The following is a 20,338-nucleotide window of genomic DNA, read 5'->3' on the forward strand; positions in this document are numbered from 1 at the left end:
TCAGTGTCCCAGAAGACTGCAGGGGGAAGGAAGGAAGGAAGGAGAACTCATATTGCCGAGAGCTGCGGCGCTCAGAAGTGGGAGCAGGCCTCTGTCAAAGTTGGGTACCTGCTTCCCCCTCCTCCTCAAAAGTGCCAATTGTGCTAAAGGAGCGGGGGACAAGTCCTTAAAGCGGAACTTCCCCTTTTAAGTGGAGTTCCACTTTAAGGCATTCCCAAGCAAAAATGAGTCACAAACCTAAAATATGGAAGGATACAGAACTATAAAGAGAACTAAAATAAACGGATCCTTCTGACACAGTAGAACAAATCCAGTAGCGCAACAACTGTAAGATTCACAACACAATTCAATATACAGTGAAACAACAGTGGTGGTAACTCCCTGCTGTAGTGAGATCAGAGAGTTACATATGCATATCACCATATGATACAATAATCAATTTAAAAGTCCATATATAGTGTCCCCATAAGTCATTTCACATCAGTCAAGAAGCACTAGTTTGATCGTATCAGCATATCAGTGTGTGTCTTTTTTTATGGACACTATATATGGACTTTTAAATTGATTATTGTATCATATGGTGATATGCATATGTAACTCTCTGATTTCACTACAGCAGGGAGTTACCACCACTGTTGTTTCACTGTATATTGAATTGTGTTGTGAATCTTACAGTTGTTGCGCTACTGGATTTGTTCTACTGTGTCAGAAGGATCCGTTTATTTTATTTTTACTTGTACAAGTAGCTGCATCCATTCATTTCCTTTTTTTCCTAAGCGCTTGGGATTACTCATTTTTCCATTTTTTTTGGATGGTGGGTTTTTGTTAGATATAAAGAGAACTGAATTCCTCATTAAACACCACTTACCCTCTGTACGCCCTCCTCGTTGACACAAACTTTTTGGAATAGTGTTTTGAATATTTTGCTCAAGGTGAGAGCAAACATTCGAATAGCTGCAAGATTTAAATTTTGACCCATTTCATCTAAGATTTCAGCTGCCTGATCCTGAATAACATCGCATGATTCTCCAGATTCCAAACTGATCTGCAGATAAAATACAGAAGAATCCAATATATTACACATATGAACCATGGCCTCTTTGTAGCTAGATCATGAAGGCCCTATAATAAGCAATAATAATGCACAAAGTATAGTAACATATTAACACTGAGCTCCAGCATTACATTTAGTCTTAAAACTGTACAGGCTCCTCTGCTAGATTGAAAATAATTACTCTGATTTCACTGCACGCTAGGAGCGGCCCAGATTCTACCTAAGAATGCCCACTGCTCCAGACTGACATTCAATGATCAGAGCATTTAATATTTACATAACTCCTCCCAAGAGCCAGCCCACTGCTTGCATCAGAGCTTATGGTTCTTGAAAGGGGTACTGAGGCAGGGGGTGCTGTGATGTCGTCAGGAAGCTATGTACAGCACCTCCCACTATCCATAATATGCCTACATTGCATAGAGAAGCACACAGACCCAGTAATGATGTCACAGGGACTAAATTATGCAATGAAAACAGAAAAGTATAATTTTAAATTGCATTAGCATGCTGAGAAGATTAGGGCCAGTGCAAATAGTAGCAGAAGAAATCAGATTCCTGCTGTGGCTCAGTGCAGCTGCCGGTCCTGCTGCACCTATTCGCAGCTCTCTTCACAGCCAGTGATTGCCTGCGGCGATCACTGTTGAATGCACACAAAATGTGTCCAGCAGCGATCACCTCAGGTAATCCCTGACTGTGTAGAGAGCCGCGAATAGATGAGGCCGCTAGCAACCTGTCATTTTAGCGAATGGGGCCGATGACCCCATCTAGCCATAGCAGGAACTGCCGCTACATTTCACAATACAATTGTGTGCAGCAGCCCCCTTAGGAGAGCCAAATACTTACCTGAGCCCCATCTCTATCCAGCAATGTGCATGACAACAGTGGCTCTCCCAGGTCTCTTCCTCCTCATTGGTTGAGACAGCAGTAGCTGGCAGCATTGGCTCCCACTACTGTCAATCACAGCCAGTGAGCCAATGAGGAGAGAACAGAGGTGGGTCTGAGCCATGCTTTGTGTGTGAATGGACACAGAGCAGCGGCTCGGGAGCGAACCTACTTGGGTGCTTCCATAGCAAGCTGCTTGCTCTGGGAGCACTCTGCAGGAGGGAGGGGCCAGGAGGACCGGCGGGGGACCAGAGAAGAGGAGGATCAGGGCTGCTCTGTGCAAAATCACTACACAGAGCAGATAAGTATAACATGTTTATTTATTTTTTTTTTAAATCTGCCTTTAATATCACTTTAGGTCAATTAGGAGTTACCGTAACATCTAGTGCAATTGTAAGGGGTATCTAATATTTTTTTTTTTAGCAGTTTTGCTTAACCACTTAAGCCCCGGAAGATTTTACCCCCTTCCTGACCAGGGCCTATTTTGCGATTCGGCACTGCGTGACTTTAACGGACAATTGCGCGGTCGTGCGACACTGTATCTAAACTAATTTGGCGTCCTTTTTTCCCACAAACAGAGCTTTCTTTTGGTGGTATTTGATCACCATTCTTACACAGGGGAGACTGACAGGCGGCTTTGTTTACATTAGCCGCCTGCCTGTCTCCCGCTGTCACGGACCATCGGGTCCGCCGGGCACACGCGCGGGCGGGGGGGATTTGTCCGTGACCGAGTGGGAGTGGGAGCGCGCATTTGGCGGCGCGCACTCGCTCCCAAAACCCTTAGAGGCTAGCGACGTAGACCTACCTCGCTCTGCCTGTGAGGGGCTGACTGCCAACATAAATAGTCATTGGGCAGTCGGCAAGTGGTTAACTTAGGTTACATGGCACTGCTTGAAACAACATAAGCCATACAAGAGCATTGGGCACAATAGAGCTTAAGAAACTAGTAAAATAAGAAAAACAACCTGTTTGATAACATATAGCAGCTGCTCGGAGTGTAAGACCATGGTTTTCAGGGCACTTGGCTTGCATGGTACGAGACTTCTGTAGATCACAGGTGAGAAACATTTCATGGCATATCTCAGGTCACTTGACTGTCGCCGCTCTTCAAGTATATCTTCAAAGACATCCCTTTTCTTGTTTCTGAATTCCCTTTGCTGTCAAACAAATAATAGTAGGTGAAATAGGACTTTAAAGTGATGCTAAACACACACTGTTTAATTTACAGTATCTCACAAAAGTGAGTACACCCCTCACCTTTTTGTAAATATTTTCTTTCTTTTCATGTGACTAAACTGAAGAAATTACACTTTGATACAATGTAAAGTAGTGAGAATACAGCTTGTATAATATTGAAAATGTTCTGTCCCCTCAAAGTAACTCAATGTCTACAATGCTGGCAACAAAAGTGAGTACACCCCTAAGTGAAAATGTCCAAATTGGGCCCAAAATGTCAATATTTTGTGTGGCCACCATTATTTTCCAGCACTGCCTTAACCCTCTTGGGCATGGAGTTCCCCAGAGCTTCACAGGTTGCCACTGGAGTCCTCTTCCACTCCTCCATGATGACATCACAGAGCTGGTGGATGTTAGAGACTAGGGATCGACCGATTGTCGGCAAAGCCTATATATATCGAGGGCCGATATGCACTTTCCCCAATATATCAGAATCGGCCTTTTGATTTACCGATATTGCCCATATTTCGGGAAAGTGCATGTAGCGGAGTGATGCCTGCAGCTAGAGGCATCACCCCAGTACCGGTGTCCATAGCTGACGGTCGGCTGTCTTGTAATGCGGCTGAGAAGCTGCTCGGCTGTCATTCCAAGGAGCGGGAGGGGACGTACCCCCCCCCCCTCCCGCGGCTCGCCTGGGTCTCTTGTCCCACCGGGAGACCCGGATATCGTACCTTTTCCCGCCGCCATCTGACTGGGTCTCCATTTCTTTGAATTCGGCGCCGCCGAGTATCCAGAAGTGATGTCATGACATGGTACTGGCGGCGCCGAATTCAAAAACTTACAGCATTCAAAACAGCCAAATTTGGCGTTTTGAATGCTTTTAAGTGCAGAGGAGGGGTTTGGGGTCTTCTAGACCCCCAGATCCCTCCCCCACAGTACCTGTAGACATTAAAAAAAAAAAAAAACATTTTTTTTTTAATGTCCAAAAATATCAGCCAACAGATTCGGCCGATACCGATATCCGATGACCAAAATATCGGTATCGGCGGTAAAAAAACGAGATCGATCACTATTAGAGACCTTGCGCTCCTCCACCTTCCGTTTAAGGATGCCCCAAAGATGCTCAATAGGGTTTAGGTCTGGAGACATGCTTGGCCAGTCCATTACCTTTACCCTGAGCTTCTTTAGCAAGGCAGTGGTCGTCTTGGAGGTGTGTTTGGGGTCATTATAATGTTGGAATACTGCCCTGTGGCCAAGTCTCTGAATGGAGGAGATCATGCTCTGCTTCAGTATGTCACAGTACATGATGGCATTCATGGTTCCCTCAATGAACTGTAGCTCCCCAGTGCCGTCAGCACTCATGCAACCCCAGATCATGATACTCCCACCACCATGCTTGACTGTAGGCACGACACACTTCTAATTGTACTCCTCACCTGGTTGCTGCCACACACTCTTGACATCATCTATACCAAATAAGTTTATCTTTGTCTCATCAGACCACTGGACATGGTTCCAGTAATCCATGTCCTTAGTATGCTTGTCTTCAGCAAACTGTTTGCAGGATTTCTTGCGCATCATCTTTAGAAGAGGCTTCCTTCTGGAACAACAGCCATGCAGACCAATTTGATGCAGTGTGTGGCGTATGGTCTGAGCACTGAAAGGCTTCAACCTCTTTTGCAATGCTGGCAGCACTCATACGTCTCATACGTCTATTTCCCAAAGACATCCTCTGGATATGACACAGAGCATGTGCATTCACATGTCCTTTGGTCGACCATGGCGAGGCCTGTTCAGAGTGGAACCTGTCCTGTTAAACCGCTGTATGGTCTTGGCCACCATGCTGCAGCTCATTTTCAGAGTCTTGCCAATCTTCTTATAGCCTAGGCCATCTTTATGTAGAGCAACAATTCTTTTTTCAGATCCTCAGAGAGTTCTTTGCCATGGGGTGCCATGTTGAGCTTCCAGTGACCGGTATGAGAGAGTGAGAGCGATAACACCAAATTTAACACACCTACTCCCCCTTCACTCCTGAGAGCTTGTAACACTAACAAGTCACATGACACCGGGGAGGGAAAATGGCTAATTGGGCCAATTCTGACATTTTTTTGCTTAGGTGTGTACTCATTTGCCAGCAGTTTAGACATTAATGGCTGTGTGTTGAGTTATTTTGAGGGGACAGCAAATTTACACTGTTATACAAGCTGTACACTCACTACTTTACATTGTAGCAAAGTGTCATTTCTTCACTGTTGTCACATGAAAAGATATAATAAAATATTGATAAAAATGTGAGGGGTGTACTCACTTTTGTGAGATACTGTACATTGTACCTTCTATTTCTGTATATAAATGATGGCACTGTAATTATTTTATTTAAAAAGAAAAATCTAAGTTCTTTTTCTAATTAATATACAGGTGTCACACGACCAAGATCTTTCCCAGCCTGTCTGCAGGAAAACAAAGCAAGAGGAGCTTCTAGTCCTCTGCTGCCCCTTAATGACCAGGCCACTTTTTTCAACTTGGCACTGCGTGACTTTAACTGACAATTGTGCGGTCATGCGATGCTGTACCGAAACAAAATTTATGTACTTTTTTCCCCTCACAAATAGAGCTTTCTTTTGGTGGTATTTGAACACCTGTGCAATTTTTATTTTTTGCGCTATACACAAAAAAAGAGCGACAATTCTGAAAAAAAAAAAAAACAAGATTTTTCACATTCTGCTATATAACATTCCCAAAAAAAAAATATTTCAAAATCAAAATTGTTTAACATTTTAGGCCATTTTTTTTTCTGCTACATATTTTTTGGTAAAAAAAAATTGCAATAAGCGTATTTTGGTTGGTTTGCGCAAAAGTTATTGCGTCTACTAACTACGGTAAAGATTTTTGTCATTTCTATTGTTTTTTTTTTTTTTACTAGTAATGGCGGCGATCTGCGATTTTTGGCGGGACTGGGACATTGCGGCGAACAGATCGGACCCCTGACTGACATTTTTGACACTTTTGGGGGGGCCAGTGACATTACTACAGTAATCAGTGCTAAAAATATGCACTGTTACTGTAATAATGACACTGGCAGGGAAGGGGTTAACCCAGGGATGATCAAAGGGTTAAATGTGAGCCTAGGAGGTGTTTTCTAACTGTGTGGGGGGGGGTGGGCTTGTGAAATCAACACCGAGACCTGTGTTCCTAAATAGGAGGAACACAGGAGCCCTGTGATGATTGCTGAGAGAACAACAGTCTGCTGTGTTTACAACAGCATAACGCTGTTCTCTCTTTACGGGGAACGATCGCGGGTGCCCAGTGGCAATCGCTGTCCCATGGATTGGTTCCCCCGCTGGTGAGTGGGCACGCGCGCCCCCAGGATCGCTCGCACGTACTGCCGTGGCTGGTTGGCAAGTGGTTAACCAGACACTCATAGAAGTCACAACACTGCTATATACTGCTGATGAGAAAAGGTATTGAGCAATTTATAGTTACAAAAATAATTGCATTTCCATGTTCTTTGTACTGTGGAAGACCAGATATAGTGAATGCAGGGTCCTGGGTTTAGTTATGTCTAGGCGTGCTGTGTGATAGGAAGACATAACAGGAATATAATAGAGGATTCTCCAATCTGAGGCTCCGTTCACATATAGGCATTTCGGATCGCGGGCAGAATTGCTGCGATTCTGCCAGCGATTCCGAACCACTGCAAGTCGCTCAAGTGAATCCCGTGACTTGCAATGGCACCCCAAACGCGGCACGATTTTGCCGTGATTGTCGCCCGACGAATGGCGGTAAAATGACACAAACAGAATTGCGGGATGCCTGCCGCCCAAAAAAAGTTCTTGTACTTTTTTTGGGCGTCAGGCGTCACGCTATTCTGCTTGCGCGCTTTTACCTATATGTGAATGGAGCCCGACTCCAGGAGGTGGATATCCTAGTGTTGCAGGAACACAATGGGGTTTATTTACTAAAGGCAAATCCCCTCTGCACTACAAGTGCACTTGGAAGTGCAGTCACTATAGATCCGATGGGGACATGCAAGGAAAATAAAAACAGCATTTTTGCATGCACATAATTGGATGACAGACCTCAGCAGAGCTTCCCCTCATTTCAGATCTTCTTAGGTCTAAAGTGACTGCACTTGAAGTGCACAGTGGATTTTCCTTTAGTAAATAAACCCCAATGAACACTTCTACAGCTCCCCTCACTTACTGAATACGGGGTGCCCACAGCTGCCTCCATTGCTGTCACTTTTCCCTTTCAGCGATCCCTCGGCTCTGTGACCATCGTCCTCCTCCTCTCCTCCACACACACACCGGGTGAAGTGGTCAGACAGAGGCACAGGAAGAGGCGGGGATCACCCCAACTGGCATGGCGAGGGCCATTTTGACAGCTACGGGAGCCGTGCGGGACAAACACAGTCAGATAGCGAGTGTACGGAAGTTTGCTGAGGACCGAACTTGGGTGTGGATCGAAGACTTCCGGCTAGCTGCTGGTGCTGGGGACCCAATCTGCGCACGGATCAGGGACTTCCGGTTAGCTCCTTTCCCACGTGTTTGTGTTGATGTGTTGGATCAGCTCTTAGCTCGGTACAATGACAGGGGGAGAGGAGGAAGGAGATGTTCAGGATCAGCTGGATTCTGTGCTCAGTAACCTGTATGACTTCGGTAAGTGAATGACTCCATCACCAGGATCACCGATCTGTGCCTGGGGTTGCCACCTCATCCCTTTAATCCAGGACACATAATAATTTCACAGGTTCTGTGGTTGATAGGTAAATAAAACTCATTTGGTGCCTTATGTGTATTATATTAGCCTCAGAACCTGTCTAATTAATATGTGTCCTGGATTAAAGGGATGAGGTGGCAACCCTACAATGTAATGGGCACCTCTTTCCCTGCGGCTCCTTACAGTAGGTGTAAGCCCAAACTAAACTTTATGGTGGCCATACAGGGTGTGATAAAACGTAAAAAAAATTAACCACTCGAAGACCAGGCTTCTTCTGGGACTTTTTGTTTACAAGTTTTTTTTTGTTACAACCCCCCCCCCCCCCCCCAACATAATTTTTAGCAGAGACCCTAGGGAATAAAATGGCAACCGTTGCAATTCTTTGTCACACGGTATTTGCGCAGCAGTTTTGAAAACGCAATTATTTTGGGTAAAAATACACTGGGCGAGCGACGTAGTACTACGTCACCTTTGCCCAGGAGCGGCTGACTGCCGCAGTAAATAGTCGTGCGGCGGTCGGCAAGTGGTTAATGAATAAAGGAAAAAAAAAAAGCAATAGTTGCCCCAATCTTTTTGTATAATGTGAAAGATGAAACATTCCTTGTAATAGAAATAAGGATGACCAGTCCCCTTTATTAAGAGATCTAGGGTCAAACAGACCCCAAATCTCTTCTTTACCTTTTAAAAGCAAAAGATAAAAAAAATAATTATACATATATATATATATATATATATATATATATATATATATATATATATATATATATATATATATATATAAATATAAATTATTTATTTTTTTTTTGATCTTTTGCTTTAATTTTTTTTTCTTCCAGCCTGGCTCGGAAGTGACAACATGACATCTCTGCGGTCCTCCAAGGCTGTAGAGTCAATCAAAGAGTGTTAACTCTTTGATTGCCTTTGGGATATTGCCGTCGGATATTCTCAGACAAACTGGCAGAAACGATGAGCCCGAGAATCACTGGGGAGGGGAGCGTCCCCTCCCGCTGGTTCGGAAACCGTTTCAGCGGCTCATGAGCCACTCTGACTGGTTTCATGAGAAAGCTGGCCGCCTGCAGAAAAAAAACAGTACTGGGGTTATGGCAGATATCTTAATCATAATCCATAAACCATAATCCAGGTAAACCACTCGCAAACCGCAACGTATATATATGTATTCTGGCTGGCAAGTGGTTTTAACAAAACAATCAAATTGGACATTGATCGAACGAGATAAAAATGGTGTGGCTGACAGATAGTGGCAGTTTCAGCCAAACCATTCATATTATTAATGGCGGATAAAAAAAATTGCTTGTACATGGTCAGTAAATGTTGATGTTTGTGCCCTTACATCGCACACAAATCGCATGCAAGTGATTTACAAGGGTGCAAATACGCCACCAATCGACCCAGTGTGATCCTTTTTTTTTCCCGCCACCACTGAACAACATGGGACTAGGGATTGACCGATTATCGGTGGGGCCGATCATAGGAGGCCAATATTAACTTTTTTTGAAGTATCGGTATTGGCCAAATAACTTGCCGCTATGACCGATATTCCTTCAAGTGGGTGTACCAGAGTGATGCCTGCAGCTAGAGGCACCACCCTGGTACCGTTGTTTCGAGTCGACGGTCGGCTTGCCCGGGTCTCCCGTCTCACCGGGAGACCCGATCGACCAGCCGGCACGTCCGCCGGCTGGCTGAAGACCCAAACAAAGCCGCATTCGGCTTTGTTCGGGTCTCTGATGTAAAAAGCCCAAAGCGATGTCATGACATCACTTCCGGGTACTGTAGCCGTAAAGGCACCAGATATTTTTTTAAAAATTACAGTATTCTAAACATCTAAACTTGCTGTTTTGAATGCTTTATTTGCAGAGCATGGGTTTGGGGTCTTTTAGACCCCAGATGCCTCCATAAAGAGTACCTGTCACTGCCTATTACTGTCACAGGGGATGTTTATATTCCTTGTGACAGCAATAAAAGTGATAAAAAAAAAAAAGCATTTTAAAGAGGACAGTGTAAAAAAAACGTTTAAATGTGCAGAATATCAGCACCTAATATCGGCCTGAAGGGTGCCCAGAAAAATCGGTATCGGCCCGGAAAAAAAGATATTGGTCGATTCCCTACTTGGGACAGTCGAAACCATAATTATCTGTCACCCATTGCTTGGTAACCACACCTGCCAAGGACCTCCACATCCAGCATCTTCACCTCCAAGATCATCTGAAAGCAGCCACCTGGACAGCTGCTGTAACAATCGGTTTGCATAACCAAAGAATTTCTGCACAAACTGTCAGAAACCGTCTCAAGGAAGCTCATCTGCATGCTTGTCGTCCTCATTGGGGTCTCCACCTGACTGCAGTTCGTCATCGTAACCGACTCGAGTGGGCAAATGCTCATATTCAGTGGCGTTTTGCACATTGGAGAGGTGTTCTCTTCACGTATGAAACCCAGTTTTCTTTGATCTTTGAGGTCAGCTCATGAAAAATGGGGGCAAAAACAAGTGTTGCGTTTATAATTTTGTTCAGTATATGTTCATAGATACATCACACCTGTGTAAGTCTACTATCTACCTAAAGACAATTTAAAATGAATGGCAGAGCAATGGATCACTGTGTGTGTAATGTGTTGCTGCGCATTACACAGGCTGACTTGATACATTTAGCCACACATGTCTAAAAGTAGCTAACAGTGCGGACCATGCAGAGTGACGACACGGCTACTCCGTTCAACGCGTTTCCCCTTCTTCCAAATGCGTCAACTGGGAATCCTTTTAGACTTGATTTCCCCTTTGGAAGTATCTCACCAAAAATGACATTTTTGTTGCAGGGGATACCCAAAATCTGATTTTGTATCTTAGTGCAGACTTCTGGGAAAATCAGTGAGCCAATTACACGAGCAGGAAATGAGATATCAGGGGGCTGTTTGCATTGCATGGTATAAAAGTTACAGAGCTGCAGATTGAAAAGGAAAGGTAATTTGTAATAACATTCAATTACAATATGATTTGTGTCACAATTTAATACACTGTATATATATATATATATATATATATATAATGTGTTTTTTTTTTTTTTCTTTCATATAAGTGGCGTTACCCTTTAAAGTTGAACTTCACTCTTCTCAATCAACATGAACTATGTTTAATTCCAATACTGTTAACATTAGTAAATTGATAGGAAGGTAGATTATTATAATTACTTGTTTTAAACTTTGTTTTATACATTTCTTCAGTTGCTGCCTGGGTTTTGGCCACGCCCATCTTCATGGGCATTTTTTTTTTTTTTTAATCTTCTCAGTTAAGCCTGCATTCATGAACTAAGGGCAGATGGATTCCAGGAAGTAAATGCTAAATTAATCATTTGCCCTCTGCCCTTGCTCAAGATGACCACAGCTGAGGGAGGTGGGGGGTTCAAGGTGATTATTCAGCAAAATAAAGCATGGGGGGGTTTGCTTTTGAATATTAAAAATGAATTAAATAGCATTTTTCAGTTTGTGGTGCTCAGATACAGTTTAGTTCCTCTTTAATGAGCACTTAACCCTTGCAGTGCGGGGTGCCCCCTCTGCAAGGGTAGATTTTTGTCTAATTCCTTGAGGCTTTTTAATTGGCTTCTGTTTAAACTGTCCCTAGTATGTGTGCCTGGGTATGTATCCATGTGAAATATGGAGTAGGTGTTAGCATTGGTCCATGTGGCCATATTCGGTCAATGATGTCACGAGCATCCCCACCCATATGTGTACATGTAGCTGCGGGGTGGGAATGCCCTGACTGCAGTTGGGCAGCATAGGACAGGGGGTGACAACTTACTTCTAGGTTCGGTCCTAAGTTTTGACCAAACCCCTGCTAACCCTTTAAGTAGAAGTCCAGATTTAAGTTCCCTTTCATATCACACTGCAGCAGTCCAGCTTTTGTTCAAATAGGACATTGGCGTAAACTGTTACCGTACAGCATAGGTTTGAAGCCAGACTAATTCTTCCTTGGGGGAAGATCCTAAGTTATAATACCATTAGGGAATAGAGATACTCATTCCTTAACCCCTAGGCGTCGACAGTGCATAAATATGGGGCCTCTTGGTGGGTGGGCCTTGGCACAGAGCGGCCGCATATTTGCTTACCAACTTGCCAATACAGCTGTGCTGAGAGCGGCACGGTTATGGACGGTTAATGGAAAGCTAGCTTTCCAAATATGTAATTGCCGTGACAGCCAATCATTGCTGCCGCATGATCATAAACCCTGCCCCGTCTCCTGGCATCTGAAACCTCTTAAAGGGCCGGGAGGCGCCGGTGCCAAGGGGTTAAAAGAGAATTATGGCCAAAGCGTTCTTGGCCATATGTCTCTTCTGGATCACAGGAGTGCACTTACTTTTGCTCTCTCATAACCCAGAGTCAGCTAACAGCAGGCTGTTTTCTGCAACTCCAGGCTCTGGAAGGATCCTGACCATAGTGTCAGGATCCACCCAGTTGCCTCATTGGTAGCTGGCTCTGGCACTCAGTGCACAGCTAAAAGCAGAAGCCAGCTGTTCCCTCACCAGCCCATCTCTCCAGTGAGCACTGGAGGGGCAGAGCTGACAGGCATTGCTCGCTGCTCCAAACTAACCGAGAACTGCATGATCATGTGATTGCTCTTTTCTCAGAGCCCACGGGGGACAGCTGCAGCATCAGATTGATGCTGCAACATGGAAGTGAGTACTGTACGTTTGAATGTTTTTTATATAGCTCAAACTTCTCTTTTAAGTACTTTATACTGTGTATTTAAGTAGCCCAAACTTCGCTTTTAAATACGTTCTACTGTGTATTTGAGTGCATGAGAGACATTTTTAAGTAGTAAGTATCAGGAGCTATTAACATACCAATGTGATTTCAAGAGCCCATTTACACTGTTCAATGTGCATTTTACAATGCACCCATGTGCGTGGCATTGGAGCAGCCCTTTCACTTCATATAAACCCTAAACAAGCTTCAACACACCATAAAAAAAATACCTGACCCATTTTTGGTCAGTGTAGCTTACCACAGTGCAATGTTTACTTGTTGACATGAGTTGGGAGCCAGTTAAATATGAATTGGATGTACCCCAAAATGCATTTTCAAAGCATGTTGCCGAAGCCTAAGGGCTTATTCACATGTGTGGCAGCCTTTGCCACCCCTCTGAAAAGCGATCTGCAATGGATTGCTTTTCAGATGCCTTTGACAGGCGGTGAGCACTGTAAATACCGCATCACAATCGCGAGGCCTGCTTTCGGCTGCAGCAACCCCCCCCCCCCCCCCGAATGCAATATGCTGTTTAATTTGTTTCGCAGTCTCGAAGGACTGCATCGCAGCTGCAGCATGTGTACAGCCCCAAGTGGCTGCATGTCTGTGTTCAGATGGGTGGGTAGACTGTGGCTCAACCGCCTGGCTTCACCACTCCTGGGTGCACATGTGAGCGAACCCAAATACCTATAATTTCATGTGTAGTGTAGTAAAAATACACATTTTTGATTTCTTGAAACCTGATGTAATTATTTACATGGTTCATTTTGCTTAGTATTGGAAATGAGGGTTTTCTGCCTCCAGACCAAATTTCTTTTGCCACCCACTTATCTCATACGTCTGCCAGGGGAGGATCCTGAAATATTGGGCGACTCCTAAGCTTCCCAGGAGACTTGCCAGCCCTGTGGCATCTCTGCTAACCTAGGCCCTAGGTTAACTATGCAAAGATCCAGGTCAGCTGGCATTATGTGTTATGATTGCAGTGATATGATGGCACATTATAATTCCAATATTGTAAATTGGCCTGTGATTTGCCTTCGGTCCAATAGGAATGTATTGGTCTTACTTGTGTTTCACATGCTTGATCCTCATAGTGTCACTAAACCCACCTCATAAAAAAACTATCAATAAATGGTGTATTATTTGCTGTTCATACTCACTCAGTAACTATGAGATTCGTTTTCTGTATTCTGCAAATAACATGGTTGATCCTGCTGCTCTCCATCTACCCCTTCTGTTCATGCCCCCAATGCAGCTAGGGATTTTGCAGAGCACTGTTGGCAAATCTGCACATGCTCAGTTTTGCTCAGTGAGTTTCTATGCTGAGCGTTTCCTCCCTATTACATCTGAGCAGCCCATGTGACTATAGAGTCACACATGTGGACATATACACAGTGGTAATTGACAGCCCACTCCCTCCCTCCTCCCATTAACCAACTAAACACAATGGATGGGATATTACATGTAGAATAATGGAGGTTTCATCTGCCTCTTTTTCTAAGACCCGGACTGGAGGGGTGTGGCACAGCCTGTGACTGGTAGAAATCCGCCCATACCATGTTATTGCCAAAAAATAATAAAATATTTAATTTGAATTTGAAATATATATATTTGCATGACAATTTAAAACAGTTAATTGATATTAATTATTTATTTTTACTCTGTATTCCAAAGGCTGTTTATTTTTTATTTTGAACATGTGACCAGCAGCAGAGGACTAGAAGCTCCTCCTGCTGTTGTTTTCCCTGCAGACAGGCTGGGAAAGAGCTGGGTCATGTGACAGCGGTATATAAATTAAGAAAAAGGTACTTAGATTTTTTTTTTTTTTATAATTTAAAATAATTACAGTGCCATCATCCATATACAAAAAAGAAGGGATAATGTAAATTAAACAGTGTATGTTTAGCATTGATGGGCTATTTGAAGCTTGATTAATAATCTATTACAAAGAACACTAGGATGCAGTAACCCATAACAAACACATTTTATTTTTCAGCAGATTGATTCTACTAGGGAAAGCTGATTTGTGATCAGTAGACAGGGGATACTGTAGCAGATCTAATTGCAGAGATATATTTTTTAAACTATACCATACATATAATACTCCTATTTTTTAATTTTAACTGTATTTTAATATGTATTTGTAAATTTTCCTAACATTTGCAGGTGATGATTTCGAACCTACCAAAACGACTGTATCTAGTGAAGTAAAGAACAGCGAAGAACAGAGTGAAGGCGCTCCACCCAATCATAAAACTGAAGAAGTGAATGGCTCGGGGGAACATCAGCTCTCTGTTTTGGAATTTCCCAGCTCTAGACGGGGAAAGAGAAATCCATCCTTTTTCTTTAATGCGATCAAGGATGAACTGCGCAGCCAGCCGAAAGGCAGTGACATTCCGAGTAGTTCTGTCTCGAAACCTCTTGTTGAAGTTGTAACATTTGTCAGTCGTAAAGATAAAAAGCAAGCCAAGAGCAGTGAAGTGCAAGATACAGATTCCAAGGTAAGAGAGCTTGCAATTTCTTGCAGATATTTTCCAAGCAACATAAAAGTGTAATGGTTCCTATGCACTAGACAAAAAATCATCATATGGGCTGTTCGTTCCTTTTTCATCCATGAGCACAAATAGAAAATCATTTTTGACTTTTCAGAGCCAAAAACAGGTTGGAAAACTATTTTGATAAATTAAAAGGTAATGCTAAGACATACATATACGAAAAATTCAAACTTGTTTTCAAGTAACGCACATTTGGACGTGAGAGCAAATGACAGTGCATCATGTATCGATCGAATTTCGAATAATATATATGTTCAATGGACATAAAAAAAATAGATTTTCGTCCATTTCATCATATATAGTGACAATTAGTGCATTTTTTTACGGGTGAGAAGCACATTTCCTTGCATTTTATTGCTCGTTCGGCAGACATTTTCCAACCTGTTACGTATTTATTTTTATTTTTTTTGGTGTTGAAAAGTCAAAAACAACTTTCTATTTGTGCTTTTTAACTGGATAAAACCAACGTTTAATATGTTTCTCGCCTGTTAAAAATAGTACCGTTCGCACTTGCCCATATGTGACAAAACAGACGCAAATCTGATTCATTTATGCCTATTGAACAATTTATCATTTGAAATTCGGTCATTACATGATGGCGCTATCGTTTGCTCACATGACCAAGTGTTCGTTAATCGAAAACGAGTTTGAACTATTTTTTTTTGTATAGTGTATGGCTAGCGTTAGTCGAACCAAAAGTGTTTGTTTTTGTTTTTTTTTTAGTTTTGGATATTAGGAGGAAGTATTAGGGCTCTTTCACACGGGCGGTCTGATCAGATCCGCCTGTCAGTTTTTTAGGCGGATCTGATCGGATCCTCCATGCAGCTCTATGGGGCAGCGGGTGTCAGCGGAGGTCACCTCCGCTGACACCCGCTGCCATCCGCATCCGATCCTGTGCTGAAATCTGGACGGATGGAAACCCTATTTTTCCATCCGTTCAGTAATCGGATCGGAGGGGATCTGATGAGAGCGGACAAGCGGTCCGCTCTCCTCCGATCCCCCATAGAGGGCAGCGGGTGCTGAGACACCTCCCTCTCCGCTCTGCAAGCGGAGACGGAGCTGTCATCCGCCCGGCTCAGCGGGGATCGCGGATCGATCCCCGCTGAGCAACACGGATCCGCCTGCGGAGGCGGACCGTGTGAAAGAAGCCTTAGATCCTCTGTGTCTACTACTATCTGGGGCTCTGATATGAGATTTCCCTTCACTTATTGTCACAATGACACAGGAAATCTGCTACAGGGACAGACAGGATATTTAGGTTCTTGTCTTCCTCTGTTTTACTGAACAAAAAAATATTTCAATCTGTGTTGTTGGAAAGTAGTTAATCCATTGTCACTGGGACAGTAAGGGAAGCAAATCTGCCTGGATACCGGTATGATCTGACAAGGGTTCTAATCCTTCCCAAATTTTTACCAAACTTAAAAATAAAGTTTTGGCTGGATGTAATCTTTAAGGCCTCATTTACATGAACACTAAGGGCCATAGTTGGTGAACGGGCCGTTTGTTTATGCGGCTTCAGCCTCCAGGTACTGTGTGCAGGTAGCCTGTGTAAGGCTGGCCATATATTATATTTCCTTATTCAATTTCCCTGAGATTTACTCTCCGCTATGTAGAGCAAAGGCCCGCCTGGTTGTATACAAATTTGAAAGTGTTTAGGTTTGGTTTTTGGTAACTCTAAAGCAAAATTGTACAAGAAAATTGGATCATTTATAGCCAGCCAAAGTGTATTGGGGTGAAGCAGCTGAACAGATACAGACGCTTATCCTAATCTGACAGGTGTGTGGCTATGCGGCCCCAAACAAACACTGTCTGCCTTCAGGGATGCTCACACAGACGCCTCACAAAGTTAAAATGTATACATTAATGCATCACGTTTTTTTTTTTTTTTTTTCTTTACAGATAATTATTGATTCAAAAGAGGAGGAAAAAAATCCAATGCTTGATTTTGAAAAGGTATGTCACACTTTGAATGACAATTGCATGGTCATACAACACTGTACCTATACTACATTTTTATTATTGTGTTCACACAACTAGAGCTTTCTTTTGGTGGTCTTTAACCACTTTACCACCGGAGGATTTTGCTGTCTTCCGTCCAGGCCACTTTTTGCGATTCGGCGCTGTGCGACTTTAACTGACAATTGCGCGGTCGTGCGACACCGTACCTAAACGAAATTTACGTCCTTTTTTTCCCACAAACAGAGCTTTCTTTTGGTGGTATTTGATCACCTGTGCGATTTTTACTTTTTGCGCTATAAACAAAAAAAGAGCGTTTATTTTGAAAAAATAACTATTTTTAACATTTTTTTTTTATATGAAATTCCCCCCCAAAAAAATGTAAAAATCAAATTTTTTTTTAAATTTTTGGCCAATTTGTTTTCTGCTACATATGTTTGGTAAAAAAAATCGCAATAAGCGTATTTTGATTGGTTTGCGCAAAAGTTATTGCGTTTACTAACTAAGGGAAAGATTTCTGTCCTTTTTGGTGTTTTTTTTTTTTAACGCGTAATGGCGGTGATCTGCGATTTTTTTTTTTTTTTTTTTTTTTTTTTTTTTTTTTTTTTTTTTTGCGGGACTGCGACATTGCGGCAGACAGATCGGACCCTTGACTGACATTTTTGACACTTTTGGGGGTACCAGTGACATTACTGCAGTAATCAGTGCTATAAATATGCACTGTTACTGTAAAAATGACACTGGCAGTGAAGGGGTTAATTTTATTGGAGAGGGAGGGGTTAATGTATGCCTGGTGCTTACTGACGTGTGGGGGGGGAGGTGACTTTGTGAGACAGGGACAGATCGGATGTCCAGCTATGCTGAACACTCCGATCTGTCACTCCCTGTCACTTAGGAGATCCGCCCGCTCTGTTTACACAGGCGGGCGGATCTCCTCACTCGATTCCCCGACGATCGGGGCAGAGCAGCGGCGATCGCCGCGGCTCCTCCCCTGGCCCGACTCCCGCTGTGAATGAAAACAGCGGGAGCGCGCCTCCGGCGGCGCGCGAGCGCCGCCTACAGGGGGAGGAGTCCAGCGACGTAGGTCTACGTCGCTGGACGGGATCGTGCCACTTTGCCGCAGTACGCTCAATGTGAGCGGTGGGCAAGTGGTTAATCACCACTGGGTTTCTTACTTTTTGCTAAATGAATGAAAAAACCTGAAAATGTTGAAAAAAATTGTTTTTCTTTGTTTCTGTTATAAAATTGAGCAAATAAATAATTTGTCTTTATAAATTTAGCCCACAAATGTATTCTGCTACATTTCTTTTGTGAAAACAACTCAAATCGGTGTATATTATTTAGTCTGTAGGAAAGTTAGAGAGTCCACAAACTATGGTATATATCTAACAATTTATTCAATCCTGATGTACCGATGACCTATCTAATTTCTTGAGGCCCTAAAATGCCAGGACAGTACAAATACCCCCAAATGACTGACCACTTTTTGGAAAGCAGACAGTCCAAGGTATTTAGTAAGAGGCGTGGCAGGCTTTTTTGAAGTTTAAATTTTTTGGAAAATTAAGAAATTAAAAAATATTTTTTTTTCTTTTTACATACTATCACCAGTGCAGTACAGCCTTATTATATAACTAGTGACAGTGATCAGGGACACTGGTGACAGTACGAAAAAAAAAAGTTATTTATTTTTTTTATTCTTTCTTTCTTTCTCCTCTCTCTATCTATCCATCTATATATATATATATATATATATATATATATATATATATATATATATATATATATATATATATATATATATATATATATATATTATATATAATTTTCTTTTTAATCCACACATTGTGACCAGAGCAATATAATGTTACTACTATAGTAACATGGTACTAGTCTGGGGAAGTGTTTTTTTTTTTTTTTTTTTTTTTTTTTTGCTTTTTTTGTTCGTTGTTTATAGCAGTGAATTACATTGCTATAAGCAAGCACTTTGTCGGAATCAGTTTCATTCAGTAGTGTGTATTGTTGTGATTAGCTGTAATTGGTCAAAGCTAATCACATGGTACAGATGGGCTGTGTTTGGCCCTGTCTGTACCATGTGATCAAATTGATCAATCACAGCTAGCAACACAATTGTACACAATGGATGGCATAAAAGGAAGCCCTCCATTGTGTACAACTGTCATGTGACCTGCTGTGATTGGCCACGGCGGTCACACGGCAAGCCCGGTACTCTGATCAGTGATTAGCCGTGTCCCATGGACACAGCCAGTGACAGAACGCACACCTGTTCAGCCTTTTGACAGGATATCTTGTGAGGTCCAGTTAGGATAGGAAAGTCACTGGGCGGGAAGGTGTTAACTCTCCTTTTGTTGGGTAATGTATGTACTTTGAAAGGATTTTAACACATTTTGTTGGAGATTTCTACCTTTTTCTGTTCTGAAGAAATAGCTGCTTGTTTCATCGTGTCCTTTCCAGACTGTTTCCAAAAAAGGAGGGTCTGCTATTATTCTTATCACCTGAGCAAAACTTGGGGGTCTTTGCATAGCTTTTTATTCAGTGAAACTGCATGTACCTTTTATTATGTGGGAATTAAAGGATAAGTTAACCTTTTCTAACATGTTACGTTACACCCATATTCAGGGTATAGCATGTTACAAATCCACCGGCTCCCTATTGTGACAGGCGTCGGGGGAACTTCCCCCCGCTCTGTCACAATCTGGAAAGAACGTGCCCTGGCTGCATCATACATTCACAGAGTTCTGTGAATGGAAAATTGCAAGGTCCATCAGCCTTGGCGATTTTCCGCTTGTATTTCTTAATGAACTACCACAGTGCTGTTGAGCACTGTAGTAGTTCATTTATGCTTCCTGTTAGTGTGTAACTGCTTGGCTGATCATGGGAGCAATGCTTTCTAGGCTCCCAATAAAAAAATAATAAATGCACATTTTTTTCCCCGGTCACATGAGAGATAGGCTCCACCTCCTGCAGGAAACACAAGCACACACAAGTGTATGCTGCCCCTTCAGTTCTTGTGTTTCCTGCGTCTTGCAAACACCAGCACTGGAGGGGAGCTTATCCCCAGTTTATTTTCAACTGTCTTTTATCCAGGGCAGGCGTCCCTGGATACCTTCTTCTCTCCCCCTGTGTGAAAACTGACGAAACATTTAGTCACAGGTATCTTGGGAGGGAAGGACAGGTGATCCGGAGTTGGAAAAAAGTGTTAGAGACAAACCGAACTCCTGCATAC

The 20,338-nt window shown here is 42.8% G+C and overlaps 2 protein-coding genes across 3 annotated transcripts in view; one reads left to right on the top strand and one right to left on the bottom strand.

The window, feature by feature from the left end:
• The window catches only part of LOC309551146 (dihydroxyacetone phosphate acyltransferase-like), a 70,836-nt gene extending 63,339 nt beyond the window's left edge, over positions 1 to 7,497 (bottom strand). Inside the window, exons 1-3 of the mRNA XM_082251620.1 lie at positions 7,316 to 7,497; positions 2,902 to 3,093; positions 869 to 1,045 (exon numbers count right to left, since the gene is read on the bottom strand). Coding sequence (XP_082107746.1) covers positions 869 to 1,045; positions 2,902 to 3,093; positions 7,316 to 7,345 — 399 coding nt within the window. The 5' untranslated portion in view covers positions 7,346 to 7,497. The remainder of the gene's footprint in view (positions 1 to 868; positions 1,046 to 2,901; positions 3,094 to 7,315) is intronic.
• Positions 7,498 to 7,576: 79 nt separating this feature from the next.
• Positions 7,577 to 20,338, top strand: part of FSAF1 (40S small subunit processome assembly factor 1) — a 28,509-nt gene continuing 15,747 nt past the window's right edge. For both annotated transcript variants that reach the window (XM_082251624.1, XM_082251623.1), the window contains exons 1-3: positions 7,577 to 7,770; positions 14,750 to 15,084; positions 17,038 to 17,091. In XM_082251624.1, coding sequence (XP_082107750.1) covers positions 7,698 to 7,770; positions 14,750 to 15,084; positions 17,038 to 17,091 — 462 coding nt within the window. In that variant the 5' untranslated portion in view covers positions 7,577 to 7,697. The remainder of the gene's footprint in view (positions 7,771 to 14,749; positions 15,085 to 17,037; positions 17,092 to 20,338) is intronic.

This window comes from Pelophylax lessonae (assembly GCF_965119305.1).
Source record: "Pelophylax lessonae genome assembly, chromosome: 3".
Lineage (NCBI taxonomy): Eukaryota > Metazoa > Chordata > Amphibia > Anura > Ranidae > Pelophylax > Pelophylax lessonae.